Source organism: Orcinus orca, chromosome 4, assembly GCF_937001465.1.
Source record: "Orcinus orca chromosome 4, mOrcOrc1.1, whole genome shotgun sequence".
Classification (NCBI taxonomy): Eukaryota; Metazoa; Chordata; class Mammalia; order Artiodactyla; family Delphinidae; genus Orcinus; species Orcinus orca.
In genome coordinates this window covers 85,440,491-85,464,566 of record NC_064562.1, presented here as the reverse complement: position 1 = coordinate 85,464,566, position 24,076 = coordinate 85,440,491, and the positions used below count along the sequence as shown (strand labels likewise).

General features: G+C 36.2%; 1 protein-coding gene across 2 annotated transcripts in view; it reads right to left on the bottom strand.

Moving 5' to 3' along the window:
- GABRA2 (gamma-aminobutyric acid type A receptor subunit alpha2) overlaps window positions 1–24,076 on the bottom strand; it is a 122,486-nt gene that overhangs the window by 27,068 nt on the left and 71,342 nt on the right. For both annotated transcript variants that reach the window (XM_033425495.2, XM_004268303.3), the window contains exons 6-8: window positions 23,227–23,309; window positions 18,376–18,519; window positions 17,194–17,346 (exon numbers count right to left, since the gene is read on the bottom strand). In XM_033425495.2, coding sequence (XP_033281386.1) covers window positions 17,194–17,346; window positions 18,376–18,519; window positions 23,227–23,309 — 380 coding nt within the window. The remainder of the gene's footprint in view (window positions 1–17,193; window positions 17,347–18,375; window positions 18,520–23,226; window positions 23,310–24,076) is intronic.

The window sequence follows — 24,076 nt, the reverse complement described above, 5'->3', positions numbered from 1 at the left end:
TGCATTCCAGCAAACAAGAGGGGAGGGAGAAGGAGGGGCACATAAAATATTTAGGTTCTTAATATCTTATTAATTTAACAACTAGTGTGCATAGATGTTAAATTAGGGTCAGTAACATTATTGTATGAATTTTCTTCTTACTTTCAATCTTAAAATATGATTTTGCTTATACTTGTAGTGAAGCATTAAATAATTTGGCCAGATTTTACAAGTAATATTTTTGCCAAAAATATAATCAAGCCAGTTGGTGGGGGAACAAATATTAGGCAAGCTGATTGAATAAATCAGGTACACATGTCTTTGAGAACTTAGTCGTATGGCCACATCTAGCAGTAAAGGAGGCAGGGAAATGAGTGGGTGTGTACATCAAGTCAGTGTAGTGTTCACTTGATGTACACAGCTAGAATTGAGACTTCTAATGTTCTGTAAGTTATTAGGGAATAACTAATCATCTCTGACAGATGGAGGCCTGTGATGCTTTAGGCACAGACTATATAAATTATCTGAAAAATTGGGAAAGGAAGAAAGGAGTGTTTTATATTAACGCTCTAACGTATCAAACTACCTACTAAAGCAAAACTCTACATACCTATGTACACTGGCCTCCTGCAAGTTATTCCAGTGGGCTTGATTTTCAAATGCAGCTTTGAGACAGTCCCAAGGCCCACTTCCCAATAGTTTGGTCCTATCGAAATAGAGATTCTAGACCTACTATTTCCATGCACATTCTGTCTTTTGACCACTCTCTTCTTTAGTTCTCTCTGTAGGCCGTTCGTTACCACTCGTAGCTCGATTGTTCAGATTCCACAAGGTAACATAACTGCTTTTCTACTCCTCTAACTTTACTGTTCTCTCTGGGAAATATAATTTACTCTCATTTCCTAACCTGTTCCTACATGACAAATATCTTTAAGGATGTATCTTATGAACTCCCGTGCCAAATATCTCACTCTGGCCATCTTCTGCATATCTCTAATGAGCTCAATAAAAGTTTATTGAGCTTCCTATATGACATTAATTTTTTTTTTTTTTAGATTTTAAAAAACTAATTAATTTATTTATTTTTATCTTTGGCTGCGATGGGTCTTCATTGCTGTGCGTGGGCTTTCTCTAGTTGCGGCAAGCAGGGGCTACTGTTTGCTGCGGTACTCAGGCTTCTCATTGCGGTGGCTTCTCTTGTTGCAGATCACGGGATCTAGGCACACGGGCTTCAGTAGTTGTGGCATGCAGGCTCAATAGTTGTGGCTCACGGGCTCTAGAGTGCAGGCTCAGTAGTTGTGGAGCATGGGCTTAGTTGCTCCACGGCATGTGGGATCTTCCTGGACCAGGGCTCCAACCTGTGTCCCCTGCATTAGCAGGTGGATTCTTAATCACTGCGCCACCAGGGAAGCCCGATATTAGTTTTTTTTTTTTTTTTTTTTTGCGGTATATGGGCCTCTCACTGTTGTGGCCTCTCCCGTTTTGGAGCACAGGCTCCGGACGCACGGGCCCAGCCACTCCGTGGTATGCAGGATCTTCCCGGACCGGGGCATGAACCTGTGTCCCCTGCATCGGCAGGCAGATTCTCAACCACTGCGCCACCAGGGAAGCCCTAGTTTTTTAATTAAAAATCTATCCAGTCTACTACATGTCTGCACTTTGTTATACTTGAGTATACAAAAATATGAATTATATGCTCAGGGAGAATATAATCTACTGGAAGATGCAGATAATCAATAGGCAAATTTTGCAGATGGTGTAATAAATAACAGAGAAAATATGGGGTGTTCTGAAACTGCCTAAAAAGTACCTGTCCAAGATTTTGGGATCAGAGAAGGCTTCCTACAGGAAGTGATATATAAAAGGAAATTTGAAGAGTCTGAGGAATATGTTCAATGAAGAAAAAACGTGTTCCTGGGTCTAATGTAAGTCCATGTAGCAAAAGGTACCCTCACAACAGGTTAGGTTGGGGAGGCCCATGAAGGCCACATAAACATGGTAAGTGTTTCAGTCAATGGCTGTAACGTACAGTCATGGAAAAGTTTCATTCAGGAGAGGGTTATGTGACTAGATTTGAGTTTTAGAAAGATCACTCTTGCCACACTGTGTAGAATGGAATGAAGAATAGTAAGACTAAGGACAGAGAGCTCAGAGAAACCTTTTATAATAATCCCACACTGTTAAGTCCCATAGAAATCTCAAGTTTTAAACCTTCACAACTGAATCTATAGTCTAAGCCAAAACCTACCACATCTCCCATAATTCTCTATTGTAGGGAATGACGTTACATTTATCTAGTCACTCAAGTAGAAACCTAGGAGTATTCTGCAATGCCTAATTTCTCTCCCCTTCAGATTCACCATGTCCTGCATATTCTTCCTCCCTAGCTTCTCTCAGATCTATAACTCTTTCTCCACCAATATTCATTGTCCTATTCAGGCCTTCATTATTTCTCACCCAGATAATATCAATTGTCTCTCAACTAGTCACCCTCCATCACTAATACCATTTCAATCTATGTATACAATATTCCCCATAATAGTGTTCCCCTACACTCAAATGCCTCCAGTTTACTCCCTCACTAAAATACCCTTCAAGCAGTTTCCACGGCTTTAGCGTGGAATGTAAGGCTGTACACGAACTGGCCTCTGTCTAACCATCCTTACAAACAAATGAATCCCATGCCTGAGATACACCGAGCAGTAATCTGCTGCTCTTCATATGTTCCATGTTGCTTTTGATAATTGCGCACCCTCTGCTTAGAATATGGCCTTTTCCATTATGCTAATTTGCAAGGCTTGAGTCGATTCTTCTTCCCTTGGGGTTTCTCTGACTTCCTCAGATTTAACTGCTTCCTTCTTTTTGCTCTTACCTTATTTTGGAATATTTCTCTCCCAGCCCCTATGATCCTCTATACCACTTATTTATTTACATGTCTCTCTCACTCCTCCATACTCTGAGCAGCCTATAGGCACGTGGAAATGCTACCACCTCATTCAGATTCTGGCAAGAGTAAATCTTTATTTTTTGTTGATTCATCAAATGAAATAATTAATTTAAAAATCTGTGAACAGTAACACTGGGAGACCATATTCACAAATTCTATAAGAAGGAACCTACAGGTTAAGAATAATAAGCTTTAGAATGAAACAGAGGTTTAATCACAACACTGTAATATAAATGGAATATAAAGATAGTGTAAATTGATGCCTTTTCCACTTAAATCGCATATTCTTACATTACTCCAGATAGGATTAAAAAGTATCATTTAGGAGCACCTACTATATGCCACATGTTATTATAAGAACTTTTCATGTATTAATTTGTTTAATTCTCATAACAACCCTGTGAGTTCGGTATTATTATCATCCTCATTTACAGTTGAGGAAACTGAGGCTAAGTGAGGCTGACTACCTTACTAAAGATCACACTGTTAGCAAATAGTAGAGGTGGAATACAAACCCAGGCAGTCTGCCTCAGAAGTCCACACTCTTCACTAAATTGTACTGCCTAGGGCTTCCCTGGTGGCATAGTGGTTGAGAGTCTGCCTGCCGATGCAGGGGACATGGGTTCGTGCCCCGGTCCGGGAAGATCCCACATGCCGCAGAGCGGCTAGGCCCGTGAGCCATGGCCGCTGAGCCTGTGCGTCCGGAGCCTGTGCTCCACAACGGGAGAGGCCACAGCAGTGAGAAGCCCGCATACCGCAAAAAAAAAAAAAAATTGTACTGCCTAGTCTATAAATGGTCTTCTCTTTCAAAGCCAATTATATGTCCATAGAGTGTCTTTTTCAAAATCATGAATCTAACACTTCAGCCCCTAAGCTCTTTATACATTTTAAAGTTATATCGTGTATTAAAATGTTTCGATTGCTTGAGAAATGGCTTATACATAGAGACAATGTGCAGTAAAATCAGGCACAGATTTGGATTCTGCTTCTGCCACAGCAGCTCTGTGACCTTGCTAAGCTTCATTTCCATCTGTAAAATGTAAATGATTTTTCTTTGGTGGGAGGGGGATTATTGAGAGGATAGAGTATGAGCATGTATGCCTGGTACATAGAATTGTCCAACAAATGTTAAATTATCCTCCTTTCTCTCTCCCTCTCCCTGCCACCTTCTCTCTCTCAGCCTCAGTGACTTTATCTCTAAAATGGGAATTATGATATAATATAGTATTTTATATACTTGAACATTAAATGATACATGCAAATGTCCCATTTGGAACCTGTCAAATAAAAAGTGCTATAGCTTCCCTGTTATTTCTGAGTTGTTTAGGCCCCCAATATGTAGATAAAGCAGCTAAGAATCCAAACCAAGGATGCAAGAGCCCCATCTAGTGGTGGTTTAAGAAAAAAATCAAGACACCTAAGGATTATACTGCTTAAATGGTTGCCTAGAAAGCCTTGGGCTATTTTGTTTTATTCATTTCCCACCTTGAGAAATAATCTAATGTGGCTCACAGGGAAAGAGAAAGGAAAGCCTTGAACTGGATTCTTCTGTGTTCTTCCATTGTTCCAAGAATGTCCAAAATCTTTTCAGAATGGATCCACAGATTTCTGGTCTTGTTAAACTCATTATCTTCATTGCTGAACTACTCTATTCCTAGATTTCTAAAAGGATGTGATTCAGCTCCTCAGTTAGGCATGATTTGATAGCCTAATGCTATCATATGGATTCAGCAGTGTCGTTATGACTTAAGACCAATCTCTCCCAAGAACACCCATCAGTCAAAATCTATTACATTTGAGAGGTGACTTCCAAGAAGTCTAGCATATGGTTTACATCTAATCTCAAATGATATCAGGAATGAGGTGGAAGTTCTGGTTAAGGTAAGGCTAGATCTAAAAATGGTTGAAAACAGCCTTTCTGGGATCCCTGCACCTCTGCTCCATTACCCAGGGAAGTTCAATCCAGCGTAACTGCTAAATACCACAGTGATTGTTATGAACTAACTGCATGTTAGTTTCATATGTTGAAATCTAATCCTTGATGTGATGGAGGTGGGGACTTTGATAGGTAATGTGGTCATGAAGTTGGGGCCCTCATTAATGAGATTAATGTCCTTATAAGAAGAGGCCAGAGAGTTAGCTCACTCTCTTTCTGCCACGTGAGGACACAAAGTCAGCAACCTATAATGAAGGAGAGGCCTCTCACCAGAACCCCACCATGCAGGTGTCCTGATATCCAACTTTCAGCCTCCAAAACTGTGAGAAAGAAATTTCTGTTGTCTATTAACCACCGAATCTATGATACTGTGTTAAAGTAGCTTAAACTAAAACAGTAATATTCTGATTTCATAAGTTTAAAAGAAAATAATATATTCAGTATGATGACAATAAGGCAATAAAAGAACAGACCACAGAAAACACTGTCTTGTATAAACTCCCCACTGTTATCAAATCTTTTTATTATTTCAATCTTGTAATTGTATTGTCATAAAATGCAAGGTGACTGTTTAAATATTAATAGTTTTGGTGGTATGGTGGTATCTTATAGCTCCCTGAGGTGATCTAACTAGGGAGATATTACGTTGTTTGTGATAAATAATGCATTATTAAATAATTTTTATCAGAAAAAAGTCACCCAAGTAGAAATCATTTCCTTGAAAGACTAGTAGGTATTTGAAAATAAACAATAGTTTTAATTTTTTTGAGAGTTTAAAAACTAAGAATAAGGCTTCCCTGGTGGCGCAGTGGTTGATAGTCTGCCTGCCGATGCAGGGGATGCGAGTTTGTGCCCCGGTCCGGGAAGATCCCACATGCCGCGGAGCGGCTGGGCCCGTGAGACATGGCTGCTGAGCCTGTGCGTCCAGAGCCTGTGCTCCGCAATGGGAGAGGCCGCAGCAGTGAGGGGCCCGCGTACCACAAAAACAAAAAACAAACAAAAAAAAAACTAAGAATAAATATGCACTCAAAATTTTGCTATAGTGAAAATAAATATTTAATGATCTAAACCTGTTTAAATAGTAAAATAATCAGAGTAGAAAAATCTATTATTTTCCACTTTGTTATTTCAAGGCGTAAGTGAAGAAAAAAGAAAACAACTAAAAAAAAAAACTAAAAAAAAAATCAAAACGAAACGACAGTAACAAAAAATCCTTCTCTTGAAACACCTAAAATCTCCCTTATATATTCTATAAGGTTATCAAGCTTTCACAGATGAGTTCCAAGACAAAGTACATTATAAGAAATGGTTTTACAGAATGCAGTCAAAAGCAGTCATAGAATTCTCCACCTCAGATTAAAATTAAACAGAAGTTTCTAATGACTAAGGTGAACCTATTATAAGTACCTATACTTTTAAAGACCTGGATTAACTAGGTTAATTTTGCTTAAAAATGCCGAATATGACACCAGGACAGAAGAGAACTTTGAAAAGTCATTTAATGCATTAGTTACTATACCATGATGTGACAGTATCAACTTCTGGGCAGGAAATAGGGCAAGCAATCTGAAATACTTCAATAAGCAGCTGCTAATGCCAAAAGTTAACTATTGTTCAAGTCTGAACATTCACCTCTAGTTCTGATCTATGTTTAGTAAGCCTGACTCTCAAACAGAAATTACCTATGTTTGAAGCAATCACCCAGGAGATTTCTGATTTCAAGACCTAAAAGAAAAGAAAACAAAACCAAAAAGAAAGGGAAAAAGTAGTTTGATGGCATAATGGTGCCGTAGAAAAAGTGAAAAGATTAGAGTCAGAGAGTGTGAGGTCAAATTCTTTCTTTGTTACTGACCTGCTGTCTGATAATGGAGTAGTCTCTTGATACTTTTGGACTTCAAAATTCTTGTCTGAAAAGGGGGAATAATTACTTTCCTAACTGGGGATATATTTTTTTCAGAATTAAATAATGATTAAATTTGAAGTTTCTAACACAGTATATAACGCATAAAGGTGCTCCAAAACATGCTTTAAATTTTTTTTCTCATCACTATGACCACATAGATTTCAGTGTAGGAAATGGGATTGGATAATCTGCCCTCATAACTTGAATGGTTATAACTGTATTGAAGTGACATTGGCATGTCCTGAAAAGAATCTAAAAAAAAAAAAAAAATCACTGACAAAATAACAGCATACACTTTTAATTCTCTTCCTGTGCCCTTACTAATAATCCATTCTCCTCAATCAAGCTTAAGCACCTATATTCCTGAAACAACTTCTAAACCTGCCCCTAGACTTGGACCAGCAAAGCTTTCTAATCTTCCTTGCCATGGCTTATTAACGTATCTTGCTTCAGTCACTTTCCTAATTGGCAGTGGCTGACTGGGATGAGTCTACCAGCAGGGAGGAGTGTGGCTGGTGGGCTGGCAGCTTGCTGATTAGCGTGTGCTGCCTTGTGCCAAAGTCAATTCTGGGATGCCAGGTGTGCAGCCTGTTAGCGCTCTGCAGCCCATGCCTTGTGGAAGACAGGGATTTGGAACGAGGTTTGCAGAGACTTTTTTTTGCCCTGCACAGGCTTTCTGTTCATTGCTTTCATATCCTGCTACCACCCAGACATTCTACTCCTGCTGGCACTTTCTCCATACTTTCCAATTAAAACCGTCCATGTCTCCTTCTAAGGCTGCCCCGATTCTTTCGCCTAGATAGGCTGAAGCTGTATCCAGGTGATTTTCTGATTTTCTCTCTCTTTTTAAAGTTCTTTTCAGCTTGATTGTGGTATAATTGGCAAATAAAATTGTAATATATTTAAAGTGTACAGTGTGATGAATTGATATACATTATGAAAGGATCCCCACCATAGAGTTACTTAACCTCATCTCACATATTTACCTTTTTTCTTTCTTTTTGGTGAAGACACAAGTTCTATTCCCTTAGCAAATTTCAATTACACAGTACAGCATTATCAACTATAGTTACCATGTGATACATTAGATCCTCAGACCTTATCCATCTTATAACTGAAAATTTGAACCCTTTTATCAGCCTCTCCCTAATGCCTCACACCCAGCCCCTGGCAACCGAGATTCTATTCTCTGTTTCTATGAGTTCAACTTTCTCTTTGCTTGGAGTTTTTGCTCAATTCTTATGCAGTGCTCTTTCCTATCTCTTCATGCCTTCAGCCATAGACCACTTGGATTCACAGAACATTCTACAGTATCCTTGGTTCTCAGAAAATACTCAGGCTTGCTATTTGTTGAATATATAAGACAGTAAAAATGTATGTTTACTTTAAGATTTAATAAAACCTGTACACATATTGTTTCAGGGATCCTCTTAGCATCCCAATGAGGTAGACAGCATAAGTTTTACATCTATTCATAGTGGAGAAAATCTAGACTTTACAGAGGTTACATGCTTGCTTAATCTAGAGGTGCAATCAGAACCTAACAGAAGCTCTCTTCATTTTTGGTGCAATATTCTTTCAAACATGTAGTTAAGTGCTCAACATTATTTGCTGTTTTATTTAATAATTTTATTTATTATTATTAGTTGTTTTATTATTATTATATTTGTTACTTCAGATCTTGATTATCTCTTTATTAAACTACAATAACCTCATTATTAAGGGACTTTCTGCCCAGTAGGTGACTGGTTTCTCAAAAGTTGAAGTGGAATGTTCTTCTTATCTGCCATTTTTATGATCACCTATAGTATGTGTTTCATGTAACGGGTACACAGAGCCCACTTATTATATAGCTTTCCTGAACTAAATGAAGAAGCATGTTTTTCACTCACCAATTCCACTGTAAAAAAGATATTTCTAATATTAAATAACTTGTCAGACATGCTGGTGGAGGGGAGAAATGCTCCAGAGTAGGACTAATGTTGAGACCTATAGGGAACTAGACAATGATGAGGGCAACAGGATAAAGGGAAGGTAAGCATGAGGGAAGGGAGGAAGACTAGTGGCAATATTGAGAAAGGTATGAAGAAAGCGGATATATTGGTAACTCAAAATGATAGTCTAATAATTAGATATTTAATATTTGGTTTTATAATGTATACAGTTTACATAATATAGAATTTTAACCACACCCAAAGAGAGGTCAAGCCTTTGCTCTCAGCTTCTGGGATGTGATTTCTAGGCCTGGAATGTCACACTTGATAAGAGTGGCTTTGCCTGGAGGCTTCGGTGCAGCTCAATAGTGACAGTTGAATTTAGGGTGGGAGTTTGGGAACATGCCATATCAGCTCTACCTCCTGAGCAGCTGGAAACTGAGATCAGCCACAAGACCAATCAACCATGCCCATGTGACAGAGCCCCAGTAAAGCCTCTGGACACCAAGATGCAGGTTAGTTTCCTGCTTGGCAATATGTGCTGTCACATATCAGTGCCAGGAAAGTACTGCTGTCCCTGACTCCATGGGGAGAGGCCAATGAAAGCTTTGCATTTGGTACTTTGCCTGGACTCGACTCTATGTGCTTCTTCCCGTGGCTGGCTTTAATCTGTATCTTTTCCCTGTAATAAACCATACCTGTGAGTGTAACAGCTTTCACTGTGTTCTGTGAGTTCTTTTAGTGAATTAACAACTCTGAAAGTGGTTTCGTGAACTCCCTGAACTTACAGTTAGTGTCAGAGTGACTGCAGCCCTCTGCCCTGTGTTCCTTCTAAACTTCACAGTTGGCTAACCTATTGCAATGAATAAGTTTTATTTGCTTATTGTTTTTCCCTGTATCCATACAACCTTCTTTTGGAAACAGCACTCTGATTCCCTAATTTTAACAATTAGGAAAGTACCCCACTTGACACTTTTAGTCTCTATAATTTTGCTAACCTAACTCTCGTTGAACTCACAAATGTGCTTATCTATACTATCTATCTATCTATCTATCTATCATCTATCTAAAATCATTTTCCATTTACTTATTGCCTCAGTTTAACCTACTTAATTGGCCATCAGCTTAAAAAGAGGTAAAAATAACTGCCCTCTTGAAATTTAAATTCTTGTCAGGGAGGCAGATTAAACAAAAGTATATATTTTTTCTATAAAATATTGGAAGATGATATGTGCAATGGAAAAAAAAACATAGAATAGGGCCAGCGGGAGCAGAAGATTCAGGATTGGGAAGCAGTTCACGATTTTAAGTTAGATTGTCAGGTAGGTCTCTTCAAGAAGATGACATTTTAGAAAAGCCTGAAGGAAATGAAGGAGTTAGCCACACAGATATCTGGGAAAAGAGAAACCCAAGCAAAGGGAAGAGACAAACCTTAGAGGTGAATGGCTAGTATATTCATGAAATAAGAAAGAGACCTGAGTGGATGCTAGGGGAAGGGAGGTCATAGGAGGGGTGTGAACCTGTCCATTATGATTGTATCAGGGATAAGAATGTGACCCATGTCTAACCAATAAGACTCAATTAGGGGACTTTGAGATGGGATGCACATCTAAGATGTTGTTTCTTATGGATATCTATACAAGCTCATGATTAATTAAGAATAAAATTAACAAAGAGGCTTAAGTCCGCTGGACTTGAGCTTCATTTGACATAACAAAGGAGACTCGATTAAAAACTGAACACACACTGGCGTATTTCACTTAAATACAGGAATATCAAAAATTCTGAAATTCCCTTCAAACAATTGAACACTGATGATATGAATATCAAAGAAGTTGGATAACTGCCCAGGTACGTCTTACCTAGAGGTGTATAGAGTTCATAACTCCCAAAATATGCCATCTTGGGATATCCAACCTAAACTAAAACAAGATCTGACCACTCTTTACCTATTTATTGATAAGAAGGAGAGAATTAAGTATTAGATAATAAATAGTAATAATAATAGCAAACGATTACATAGAATTTACTATGTGCCAGAATTGTTCTAAGTGTTCCATGTGTCTATGAATGTATGTGTGTGTGTTGATTCCCTAAAATACCTAATGAGGTAGATATTATAATCCCAGTTTTACAGAGGGATGAAACTAAGGTACAAAGAAGTTTAAAAAGACTTTCCATAGCTTACCTAATTTGATCATAGAAGAGCCAGATTTTGAACCAAGATACAAACATACCTTGGACATATTACAGGTTTGGCTCCAGACCAGCACAATAAAGTGAATATCACAATAAAGCAAGTCACATGGAATTTTTGGTTTCCCAGTGCATATAAAAGTTATGTTTACACTATACTATAGTGTATTAAGTGAGAAATAGTATTGTCTTAATTAAAAAATACTTTATTGCTTAAAAAATGCTAAGCATCATCTGAGCCCTCAGTAAATTGTAATCCTTTTATAATAGTAACATCAAAGGTCACTAGTCACAGATCACCAAAACAAATGTAATAATAATAAAAAAGTTTGAAATATGGTGAGAATTACCAAAATGTGACACAGAGACATGAAGTGAGCAAATGCTGTTGGAAAAATGTCACCAATAGACTTGCTTGATGCAAGGTTGCCACAAACCTTCAATTTGTAAAAAAATGCAACATCTGCAAAGTGCAATAAAGTACAGTAAAACGAGGTATGTCTGTGCTCTGATTCCAGAATATGTGCTCCTAATCATTTCATGACCTTCATAGCAAACTGCTATTTTTTCTTTTTTTTTTTCTTATTGTAGTAGAAACCACTAGCTCCCAATCCAATATTTAGTCAATCATAATATTGGAACACTGAATTTATTCAGGGTGGCAATTTCTCAGACTCTCCGGTTATGAGACCAAGTTAGGCTAATAATATATAAATAGAGATTGCTTGAAGGGACTTCTGGGAAAGTTCATTAATGGAAAACACAGAGCTGGAACAGGTCTTTTGCCCTTTTGCTTACTCCTTCCTGTTCCTGGATATGAATGTGATGCCTGGAGCACCAACAGCCATTTTGGACAATGAAGCAAAACTCCATGCTAGGGATATAAAAGAAGAAAGATGAAAAGAGACAGACTGCCTGATGCCCATGATATTATCATATTAGTCTTGGAGGATCTACTTGAGGATTTTTTTCACATGAGAAAAAAGAAACACCTCATATAATCAAGCCACTATCTTTTGGATTCCCTAACATAAGCAGTCAAACTGAATCATGGAAATCTGTGATCTAAGTAGAAAAATGAGCAATACAAAAATATCCCTTATGGAGTTTTAGTTACTCCAAAAATATAAGACAAGCAGGTAAGTCACTTGCAAATGCAATGTACTTTGTATGTACAAACTTTGCAGTATAAGGCATTTGAACTCCCTGTACTCTTTTACCAGACAAACATACACCCTAACAGATGTTTGTTACTTGGTTTTAGTTCTTAATAGAAAAAAACTCTCTATTCCATAATGAATATAATATTAAGACAGAAATACCAGTACATATTTCTTATATATAAACTTTATTCATATACTCATATGTTCATATATTAATGTGTAGTAATATATTCATAGATAAACTTACTCATAAATTTGAAAAATGATTTGGCTTCAAATATACAAACAATAATTGGCAAACTCGTTATCACTATTCTTATTTATAGGAAGTTCTGAAGGATGTTAAGCAACTAAAAAAACCATAAGCCACAATTTCACAAAATAAGCTATATGTTTATACAAACACAAAATGAGGTTTGTACATTGCAAATACATTGTTTAGTCACAGGAGGCTTGAAAGCATAAAACCTGAAGTTTAAGGTTAGAAGTTTCCCAAGTGCTTTCTTGTACCGTTGGCAACAGAGAGCAACTACCTCATCGTAAGGGTGTTTGGTTTTATTCAAGGACATACCCCAAGTATCTAGAACCATGTGATAAGTAGGTGCTCAGTAAGTATTTGTTGGTGTTGAATGAACTGGATGTGAGCACTCAGAGAAAGTCAAAGGAGGTTTTCCTCATCTATCATTGCAAGATACGTAGGCAGCCCCTTTGAAGATATATCTTTGAAATATCAAGCTGCCCCTACAACCACAAAATAAATGCAATATAAAAAAAACTGAATAGATAAAACCTAACACAATGGAACAAAGTTTCTAATATCAAAAGGGTGCACATTCTAATTTCAACTCCTCTGCCTGCTGTCTTATTTGCTCTGTTTTCTTATTCTATTGACAGCATAAAGTCAGACCTCAAACGCTGAGAAATTTGGCATCTGTGTCCCAGGGCATATTAATTTCTTAACTGTAATAGTTGTTGTTGTTGTTTTAACTTGGGGGGTTACCCACCACAGAAAGCCTCTGAGGCAGGAGGAGGGCAGATGATTTAATGATATATTGTAGACCTGATTTAATGGTAATCAGCTTGTAGACCTGACTGTGGATTCAGGGAGAGAAGTTTGGAGAGGGTAGACACTTTGCTTAGGTAACTGCTGTGCATCAGTCAGAGAATGATGTTAAGGAGGCAGAAAACAGTGAAAGATAGAATGGGGGTGGAGAATAAAGAGGCTGGGCATGTTTCAAATCTCATTCCACACGGGATGTAGGATTTTTAGCTTTTACTTGCACACACATATACACATACACTCACATGGAATTATATTTATTACAAACGTTACACAGAATAACTTGTAGAGATAATACTAAGAATGCCTTTACCACCTAACTGTTTATATTTACATGACAATATGACTTTTGGGTCCTTAAACCTGTATTGTGAATCATTCATACACAAATGAATTTACACATCCACGTATAGCCTGGATTTTTAACTTTGTATGTGTTATTTTTATAATCAGTCTTTAGAAACTTTTGTACATTTGTTATAGTTGAACCTAGCAGCCTAGATACTAACACATTCTGTTGATTCACTGTTAAATATTTATCCATCTATTTATCTCTCCTTATACTTAGGTAGTCTTCTATTGGTTTTTTTTGAAAACATATTCCTCTCTATGATTTATGCTATAAAATCTGTCTTTATTTACCTCAATGCAATATTTTGTTTTCCTTACAACCTTTATTAAGCAAATACTTCATCATTTAATTTTATCTGATATGCTATATATTTATATATAAATTTAGATCTTTCTGGAATATCAACTCTGTCCTAATCATTTCCTTTCTGTTATTAATTATTATGTACTTTTCCCTGAAACTTTATTTTCTGTATTATTTGTGCTCTGAAAATCATGTAACCTTATTTTTCAAGTCATTTGAATGGAAGTTTTGTCATATTTTTAGCCATGTCAGGTTTTTTTGTCTTTGATTCAATAATTTGCAAATTTTGAAATAGATATCTGAGAAGATTCCTAAATCCTGGGAAATCCTTGGTGTGCTCATCAATTTTTTTTTTAAACTCGTGACTTAAAAATTATTTTACGGAGATGAAATTCACATCATATGCAATGAATTATTTTAAAGTGTACAATTCAGTGGCATTTATGCATTCACAGTGTTCTGCAACCATCATCTCTCTCTAGTTTCAAAACATTTTAATCACCCTAAAACACCCTGTTCTTACTACAAAATCACTTCCCATTTTCCCCTGCATCCATCTACTGGCAACCATTAAACTGCTGCCTGTCTCTCTGGATTTGCCTATTCTGGATAATTCATATGAAAGGAATCATACAATATGTGACCCTTTTTATCTGCCTTCTTTTACTTAGAATGACGTTTTCGAGATTCATACATGTTGTAGCATGTTATCCGTATTTAATCCTTTCTATAGATGAATAATATTCTACTGTAAGTATATACTACATTTTGGTTATCCATTCATCCACAGAAGGATATTTGGGTTGTTTCCATCTTTTGACTATTAGAAATGATGCTGCCATAAATACCTGTGTACAAGTTTCCACGTAAACATGTGTTTTCATTAATCTTAGGTAATACCTAGAAATGGAATTGTTGGATGATATGGTAATTCTATGTTTAACCTTTTGAGGAACTGGTGTCCACAGAAGCTGTACCATTTTATATTCCCCCAGCAATATGAATGTTTCTATTTCTCCATATTCTCACCAATATTTATGTCCTTTTGTTTTGTTAATTATTTTGGCCATCCTAGTATGCATACAATGTACTTTATTGTGGTTTTGATGTGTGTTTCCTTAATGTACAATGATATACATCATTTCTTGTGCTTGTTGCTATTTGTATATTTTCTTTAGAAAAAAGTCCATTCAAGTTCTTTGCCCATTTTTTAAAATCAGGTTTTTGGTCTTTCTGTCTTTGAGTTTTAAGAGTTCTTTATTTATTCAGGATATTAAACCCTTATCAGATATATAATTTGCAAATATATTCTCCCATGCGTAAGTTGTCTTTTGACATTATTGATAATGTTATTTGAGATATAAAAGTTTTCATTTTAGTGAAATCCAATTTATCTATTTTTTCCTTGTTACTCATGCTTTTGATGTCAAACCTAAGAATACATGGCTAGATCCAAAATCATAAAGATTTATCCTATATTTTCTTCTAATAGTTTTATACTTCTAGATTTTACATTAATGCTTTGTATCCATTTGAGTTAATTGTGGTATCTGGAGTGAGGTAGGGGTCCAGCTTCATTCCTTTGCACATGGTGGTCATAGAGCTGTCCCAGCACCATTTGGTGAAGAGACTACTATTTCCCCACAGAATGGTCTTGGCACCCTTGTTGAAAATCCATTGGCCATAGTTGTTTGTTTGTTTGTGGACTCTCAATTTTATTCCATTGGTCTATATGTCCATTCTTATGCCACTACCACACTGTTTTGAATAATGTAGCTTTGTACTAGGTTTTGAAGCTGGGAAGTATGAGTCCAGCGAATTTTTTTTTCTTTTTCAATATTGTTTTGGCTATTTGGAGCCCCTTGCAATTTCATATGAATTTGAGGATTGGAATTTCTGCAAAAAAAAAAAAAGCCACTGGATTTTTTACAGGTATTGAATTCAATCTGTAGCTTGCTTTGGGGATAATTCTATCTTAACAGTATTGTCTTCCTCTCAAAAAACATGAGATGTCTTTCCATTTAATTAGGTCTTCTTTAATTTCTTTCAACAAAGTTTTATAGATTTTAGTGGACAAGTCTTTCACCTATGTGGTCAAATTTGTTTCTAGGTATTTTATTATCTTGGATACCATTATAAATGAAATTATTTTTTAAATTTCTTTTCGAATCATTCTTTGCTAGTATTGAGAATAAAATTGAGTTTTCTCCATTGATAATAAGAATAACCAAGAGTTATATAGCACATATTAAATGCCAGGCATTGTTCTAAGAGCGTACACATGTCTATGGTCTCAAAACACTATAGTCTATAAGATAAAGGTACACTATCTTAGCATGGCCTACAAGGACTTCCCATTAGGCCTCAAGCTATACTTCTATCTGTATGTATATCAACTGACACTGAAACAGCTCACTGTCACTGAATACACTATGTTCTTTCATCCTTCAATGTCACTGCACACTTTATCCTTTTTTGGCTAGGATTCTTGTCCCATATCATCTGTCTGGGAAACTCCTACTTATCCTTCAAGAATTAGCTCGAATGTTGACTCAGCTACTTAATCAGTCCTTTTAGGGAGGATCCATGCTCCTGTCTTTTTTAATGGTATATATGTGCCTCTTTTATGATTTCATCTTGTGTTGCCATTATCTTTCCTGCTTATTCTGATGCCCTCCACTGTACAGAGATAGTTGAATGCAAGGACTGTATTTTATATGCTTTTTCACCTTTAGGGCCTGATGCCATATCCAACTTAGTAGATTCTCAATAAAGCTTTCCTAGATGAATGAGTGGACCAAATACACAAAGGTGATCTACTTTGTCACAAAATGTACTCATCCTAGTTCATATATCCAAAAAGCAGTAACCAAATTCCCCTGCATGGTTTAAATCAAGAAAATTAACTTTGTTATTAAACACACTACTGGTAGCGAATGAGGGAGTCTTTTTCTCCCTCTCTTTCCCTTCCTCCCTTATTCTCTCTCACTTAAAGTACTAAGGTCATTTTTGTTCATCTAAAAACCAAACAAAAAAATAAATGAAATGAAATGAAATAAAATAAAATAAAATAAACATGGCTTAGAAATATGGTACTGTTATACTTTACATTAAAACCTCTAAGAATATTCTCCTTATACTAACATGGAAAGAAACGTTGATAAGCAAAATGATTTAACAGAAAGAAGACAATGTAATTCAGAAGATTTGAGAACTTCTTACATTCCTTTTTAAGAGTGTGACTCTGACTCTGTATTGTATCTCTCTGAGCCTCAGCTTCCTCATCTATAAGGCAAAACTAATACTCCCTGCTCTGCATACCAGAAACTACTGGGGTGAAGATCAAGAGAGATAATGCTTTTGAAAGAAAGCCATGAAACAAAATGTGCTGCGCAGCAAAGTATGTAGTTATTCACTCACCAAACACAGTTCTTGCAGGCACAGATTCTCTATTAAGCCAGAATGACACTTGGGAGAGAATGACAGTCATGATGCAAGGCAGATATGTCTGAATCACAAAATACCCAATTTTTCTTTTCAAGTGGAAATGAGCTGTCATTACGGTATATTCACCTAGAAGAAAAATTTAAGAAGCTTAAGAAACTGTAATAGTCAATAGTTTGAACATTTTGGAAATGGAAGGGATTAGGCAAAGAACAGTCCCTGATTTAAAAAAGGAAAGAATTTGCCCCATATATGACACGGAAAGTATATAACATTAAAATGCCCACTTAGCATAGCAAGAGTATTTAAAAGAAAATTTTCATATGACCAAAAAATTTGAATGGCATGTGTATTGTGTGGAATTTGTTTTTCTCTCTAGGTCATGCTTACTGACCAAGGGATAGAGGATTCATAAATGCTCTGACCATGGATTATCTTACTTGCTCAGGTTCTCATCCCCTTTGGTCCCAACCTCAAGCCTCTGTTTTGACTGTTTCCAGTCCAGTCCTCTCCGGCTCTTTAAAGTATTGATCTCTGGCCACATCTCCAAGACTGATCTCCTGGCCCAGATTTTCTACTTTTAATCTTGTCACCAATTCTGAATTTATGTGTTAATGTCTGCTCTAATATAGTGGAGTCAGTTCTATCTGATACTCATAGCTACCTTCCTTTCTGCTCTCTGGGTTTTTATCTGCCAGATGTGAGATCATTCGTTCATACAGCTGCTTTTCCTTCGAAAGGGCTTTAGCTTTCCCACACAGACCAATAGTAATTATCCATAATCAAGGGTTGAATAGTCATAGCTTATCCAGAATAGGGGGAAAAGAATTAGAAAGTGAGGGGAATTGTAACACTGTGTGAAGGTAAAATTGACTTGTCTCAAAAGACACACATGTTTTGAATTGGGAGCATAAGTTAGACTACTGTTTTTTAAATTTTAATGCACACCTTGGTATCTCCTTGAAATCTTGTTAAAATGCAGATTCTGACTTAGTAAGGAGTCAGGCCTGAGATTCTGAATTTCTAAAAAGCTCCCAAGCACAGTCTGCTGCTCCTTCTTAGGGCACAAAAGGTTTTAAGCAAACTGACACATTTCCAATGACATTCACCCATTAATCTTCTCAGGAACTAGCTTTTCTTTAGACTCATTTTACTAACCTGTACTGGATTTAATTGTCTCCTTCCCAATTGATTGGCCCAGCAGATCATACTGATTTAACCTAGAGCCATCAGGAGCAACTTGTACAGAATCAGATGCATTGTATGTCCAAATGTAAGTGACCTCCGAGGTTGTATACGCATCTGTAGGAAATCAGGAAAAAAATCTTTTTAAGCATTTTAGTAAGAACTATCAATAACATCCAGCATCAAAGGTCGCATATTTCATAGAATTATTGTTTACTATAAAAATTGATATTTTTTAGGGCAAAAAAGTGCCTTTGAAATTTACAACTTTAGTATGAAGGGTGTGAAGCAGACCAAGAGAGACAACCATGACCACAAGAGTATTTTCACTGTAACCACTTTGAGAGATGAGCAAATTTCTCTTTAGAGCCTGCGAAAATCACTGGGCCCTGAGATGGTTAAAACAGCCTCCATATTCGCAAGGTAGTAGATGACGGCATTGCAGTAAACAGGTTATGAATGCCCAAGGCCCATTTAACCAGTTAATTTAGAAATAATAATCACTCACGAAAAACTTATGTCCATGTGAGAATAATGATGACGTGTTTATTTTAGGTATTATTTTTGTAGTTTTGTAGGTGTTTCTTCAAAACGTTCACCTAGTTAAGAATTAAGTGACTTGGGCTTCCCTGGTGGCGCAGTGGTTGAGAGTCCGCCTGCCGATGCAGGGGACACGGGTTCGTGCCCCGGTCCGGGAAGATCCCACATGCCGCGGAGCGGCTGGGCCCGTGAGCCATGGCCGCTGAGCCTGCGCGTCTGGAGCCTGTGCTCCGCAAAGGGAGAGGCCACAGCAGTGAGAGGCCCGCGTACCACAACAACAACAAAAAGAATTAAGTGACTTAACTATCATAGTACAATGCATTTCATTAGAAGAATGAGAATTTTGCAGAATATGCAAAATAATTCAGAATGCTATAGTTTCGCAAGTTGAAAACACTTTTTAAAACCTGTTCATTTTAAAATTAATTAATGCACACAGATCTCACTGAACTATACTTGCATAGCATCCTAATTAAGCTATGGATTGGCAGGAGGAGACAAATCACATACAGACCAAGTATAATTTTCTGATTTATTTGTCCAAGGATACAGAACTAAGCAGAAGTGAGATGACTCTAACGCTGGAAGGCAGGCAGCCTATCTTGTCTCAGTACTTCTCTGGCCCTGGCATTTCCCTTGTGCCTGTAGGGGGAACAGCTGACCTCTCCATGCGGGCAGAGTCTTTCCACAGTTGAATAACCAGACAATTCCAGCTGTACTACTGACCTTTCAAAGAACTTCTTCGCACTTTTGCTCAAGGGAATGTTTAGAAATATTAGTTACTCCTGGTCCTTGAGCAAAACTCAGTATCACAGTCACATTTTCAGTTGAGGGAGAGAAAGAACCAGCAATATCTCTGCCTCTAGCTCTCCAGGACACTGGAAAAGCTCATTTACCTGCCATCTAATAGGTTTTTCTAGGTTAATACCATTGTTCCGGGGTGGTTCTGGTACTTACCTTGATCTAAAGTCTGTGATCACAAATCCATTCCCACTTAAGCATTAGTTACAATAAAGTGAATGCTGTGTCTTATTCACTGTGTGATCTTTTAATGACATACTACAGCGTTGTCTGGTTTTCAGAATGTTACTAGTAAATGTTAATATCAGTGAAATACATGTATACACCTACATCCACAAATAATTATATTATGTGAAACAATTTTTGAAATAGCATTCTAAAAAAGGATGTATGTATGTATATAATTATACATACTTTATATCATTATATGTATATATATATGTATTTGTTTTAATAGCAGATCTATTCCTACAGCTTGCATATGAATGAATTCAGTTACCCTAAGGTCTAAATTTTTATTAATTAATTTCAATTAGTTAATCATTGATGATTCTGCTGTTACGTATAAATAAGTAACATTAGTAATGTGTATAACTAGCAATGCATTTGCAGATCATCAAGTGGCCTTCTCTTCAATAAAATTTCAAATGACACGGAATTTAATAAACCAAAAAGACATCACACGCTCCAGTTCATATTAGAAGGCCTCAGAGTACTCAGTAGTTGTGGATCTTAATAAATTATGAGGTTTTATTTTAAGCAATTATAATAATTCTACTTTTGAATTTTGACATTTACCTTTAAACATAAATAAGAGAAGATGAAACTCTACAAACATAGGTGACATTTTAAAGAAACTAGTAAGAGACTAATGGGAGGGACTCTATCTTACTCATATCTATACGTCTTGTACCTGGCACAATGCCTGTCACGAGGAAAATGTTCTCACTTCATTCTTGCTAGATTAATCAATAAACTCATAATATTTTAATTCTGTTATTTACTGTTATGAAAGATGGAAATCTGGATAGAAGCCTAAGAATATGTTAAAGAAAATGACTGATCCTGCCCATGTCTTTTATAAAAAAGCAATTATTTACTTTCATTTTTTAGGCAGGAATGTTTTTTAGATTGGGGGTCTGATGAGAGACGAGAGAGCAGAAAGTTATGTAATGCAGATTAGAGGCATTTCCTGGCCTACCAACACACATATAAACTTGGAGACCATTGTGATTTTTCAGTGAAGTATAAAAGGAGAGACAGACAAATTTCTTTATAAATTCCATATCTAGATTAGGTTTCCATTAAATAATTTTATTTAATTTTATGCAGTAATCCATTTTGAGTCCTAATCTGCATTAAACATCAAATGCATACTGACCGATTCTTAATATTTGATAACCAAAACGATCCCCAAATCATTTTTATCCAAAAAGAAAATTTATAATTTCTTTTGGGATAATGTCCAGAATACTCTTAGATTTCCATTCAGGAAGTTTTAAATCAAATTAAATAGCAAGGAATTATATAAAGATGTGAGGCAACGGGAATAACGCAAAACGAAACTGAATTCAAAATTTAAATTAGTAGAAAAGATGCTTCTTTTATTTGAGAACAATGATAAAAAGTTCCAGAAATTCTATCATTTGTGGGGACACAAGGGAGTTTTTTAAATAAGTGAGGAGTAAATGAAGAAAAAGTCATGTCTGCTTCCGCTAAAATTTGTTATGCCAGCATTTTAAGTTTTAGGTTGGCTTGTTAGTCTATACACCATGCTCGTGTCCATACTGTTAACACTATGTCTCAAGTACCTACTATTGGCAAGGATAAATAAAAGAATATACAACTTTTTTACTCAATGTGTCAGAAAATAAATATGGAGAAAACTAAAAATAATTACTTCAATAGAAAATGCCTAACAGTAAGCTCTGTGTGTTGCCTGCAACACTTCTAGATACAGAAAACCATATTCTCAAATGTACAATATTACACTACTCTGAAGATGCACTCTAAGGGATTTTAAAATTTCATTTAAAATATTTTCAGGTGTATTTATTTCAAATTCAGAATTGAGACATCATACGTCATTTATATTTGGTATCTTAATGGCCCTAACTTGTCCACTGAAAAATGCCTTTCCTTCTTAGACCATAACTGCATCTTGAATAAATCCTTTCTTTGGTATGAAGTCTTTTCAGTTTTCTATTTAATGCCATTTATGCAATGCAAATGAGTTTTTCTCTGCTGCATCTGCTGCAGTTTTTCCAGCATCATGTTTACTTTGTATAACAAGATTGACTATCTTAAATAATCTTCGAAAAAGTGCCAGTATTGAAGTGATAGTTTCCGTGAAAAGAAAAAAGGTTTATTGTTAAACAAAGGGCAGATTCTCAAAGAAAATAGAGAGCTGACACCTTTCGTAAGATTGAACAGAGCAAACAAGATTGAACTTCTCATTCCACAAAACTATGGCCATCAATAAAATTAGAGGGTTTTGCATTCATATTAGCCACCATTCTTCTCTTTTCTTTCACTTGATACAGTCTGTGGGGAGAAGGCATATTATTCAGTCATACATATGTGTATCAGGTGAGAGAACTGCATTTCTATGCAAGAGACTGAAAAGTCAAAACTGCCCAGAATGGACAAAGATGGAGGTGCCAGAAAGAGCAAAGGTTTCTGAAAAGGTCAGGCTATGGAACACACTCACAAAAGAGAGAAGCTGCTTAGCTGTGTCCATGAATTTATCCTGAACCTGCCCTGAATGCCTTGTGGGCCTAGGGAGATGATTTGACCTTCCCTCTTTTCAATTATTCTGGGAGAGCTAATGCTTCTGCTTGACATATAAGATACAACCTCAGTGACCTAAAGAACAGCCAAACGCACAGAGCCTTTTCTGAAATATTTTATGTACACAGAAAGTGCCCACATGTAGCAATCGAGTTACATCATCTCCTTCAAATTTATTTTAGAAAGAAACTTTCCTTCCATTATTCGAGAGTAGAAAGGTAATTAGAGATCCAGCTTTTTTTTTTTTACCTATTCTCTGTTGCCATTTGCAACAGGTTGATCACTACTTTAACAAATAGAATCTATCCTTAACATTTCATCCTTAGTTGAAAAAAAAGCCATTTATTTAGCATTTTTAATGGGTTAGCACTTGAAAAAGAAGGTAAATGACATAGTCCTGACCTTCAAGGAGCTCCCAGTCTACTTTTTCACATTGATAAAAACACAGGGTGTTCTTTATTAGCAGTAAAGCAAATGACAATTAAACACAATGATTAAGATATGATATTTGAGAGTACAATAGGGCTAGCCAATTGATTACTTGAGGGAAATCAGTATGTTTTTTATTTCTGCATCTTATTGGGCAAGTATTAAGCATCCCATCATATGAGAAGAAAGTATACAATTAAGTTGTGCTGCTGCCTATCCCTGATTTTATTGACCCAAAACATGTACCTTCATCCCCATACTTACAGCTGCCAAATTTCAGAGGACATGAGTGGGCATCCATTGGAAAATCCTCCAAGTGCATTGGACACTCAGCTTGAACTGTAAGCCTAAAAGTCAAAATTCCACTCTTTGTTTACGTAAATTTGCAAGTCAAGATAAATCACTGCTTATTGTGGTCAACAGAATTAATGATGAGGTAGGACCCTCATTAGGGCATCTGATTAGGCTAATTCACATTTAAATATGCTTTTGTTCTTTCCCATTTAGGCGATCCTTCAGAAGACATTTGCACCTACACAATCTGAGCTCAAGTAACAATATTTATTTAAAAATATACTTTAAGCATTTTGTACTATATGGTTAGTTAAGAAGAAGTTATGTACACATTTTTGAAGGTTATTTTCCCATTAACTTCAGCATTAACATTTGAAATCTTGAAGAAAAAAATGAAAAACAAACCTCTGTCATAAAAAGAATGCTATTTTCTCCCAACATTCCATCAATAACCATATAGCAAAATTGATATAGGAATTCAATAATGCCTCAGAGTAGCACCCTTCAAAATTATGTAAATTGTAAATGAATATCATATACTGTATATAGACACATATATATAAATATAGACATAGTTACATATGTAGATATATCTCCTATAAATATCTTGTTGAGACTAGACTATTCAAATTACAGACACAGGTTATGAATGTTAAAGAAATATTTTTTTGTATATACGTGATCACATTAAAGAGTAATCATAGCAAATTTGTTTTAAAGAAAATTATCTACTATTCCATTTCAGACAAAGGTAAATTATATAAAATAGGGAGTAAAGTGAACTTACAGAAGAATCTCTGACAATGAGCAAAACAAATGT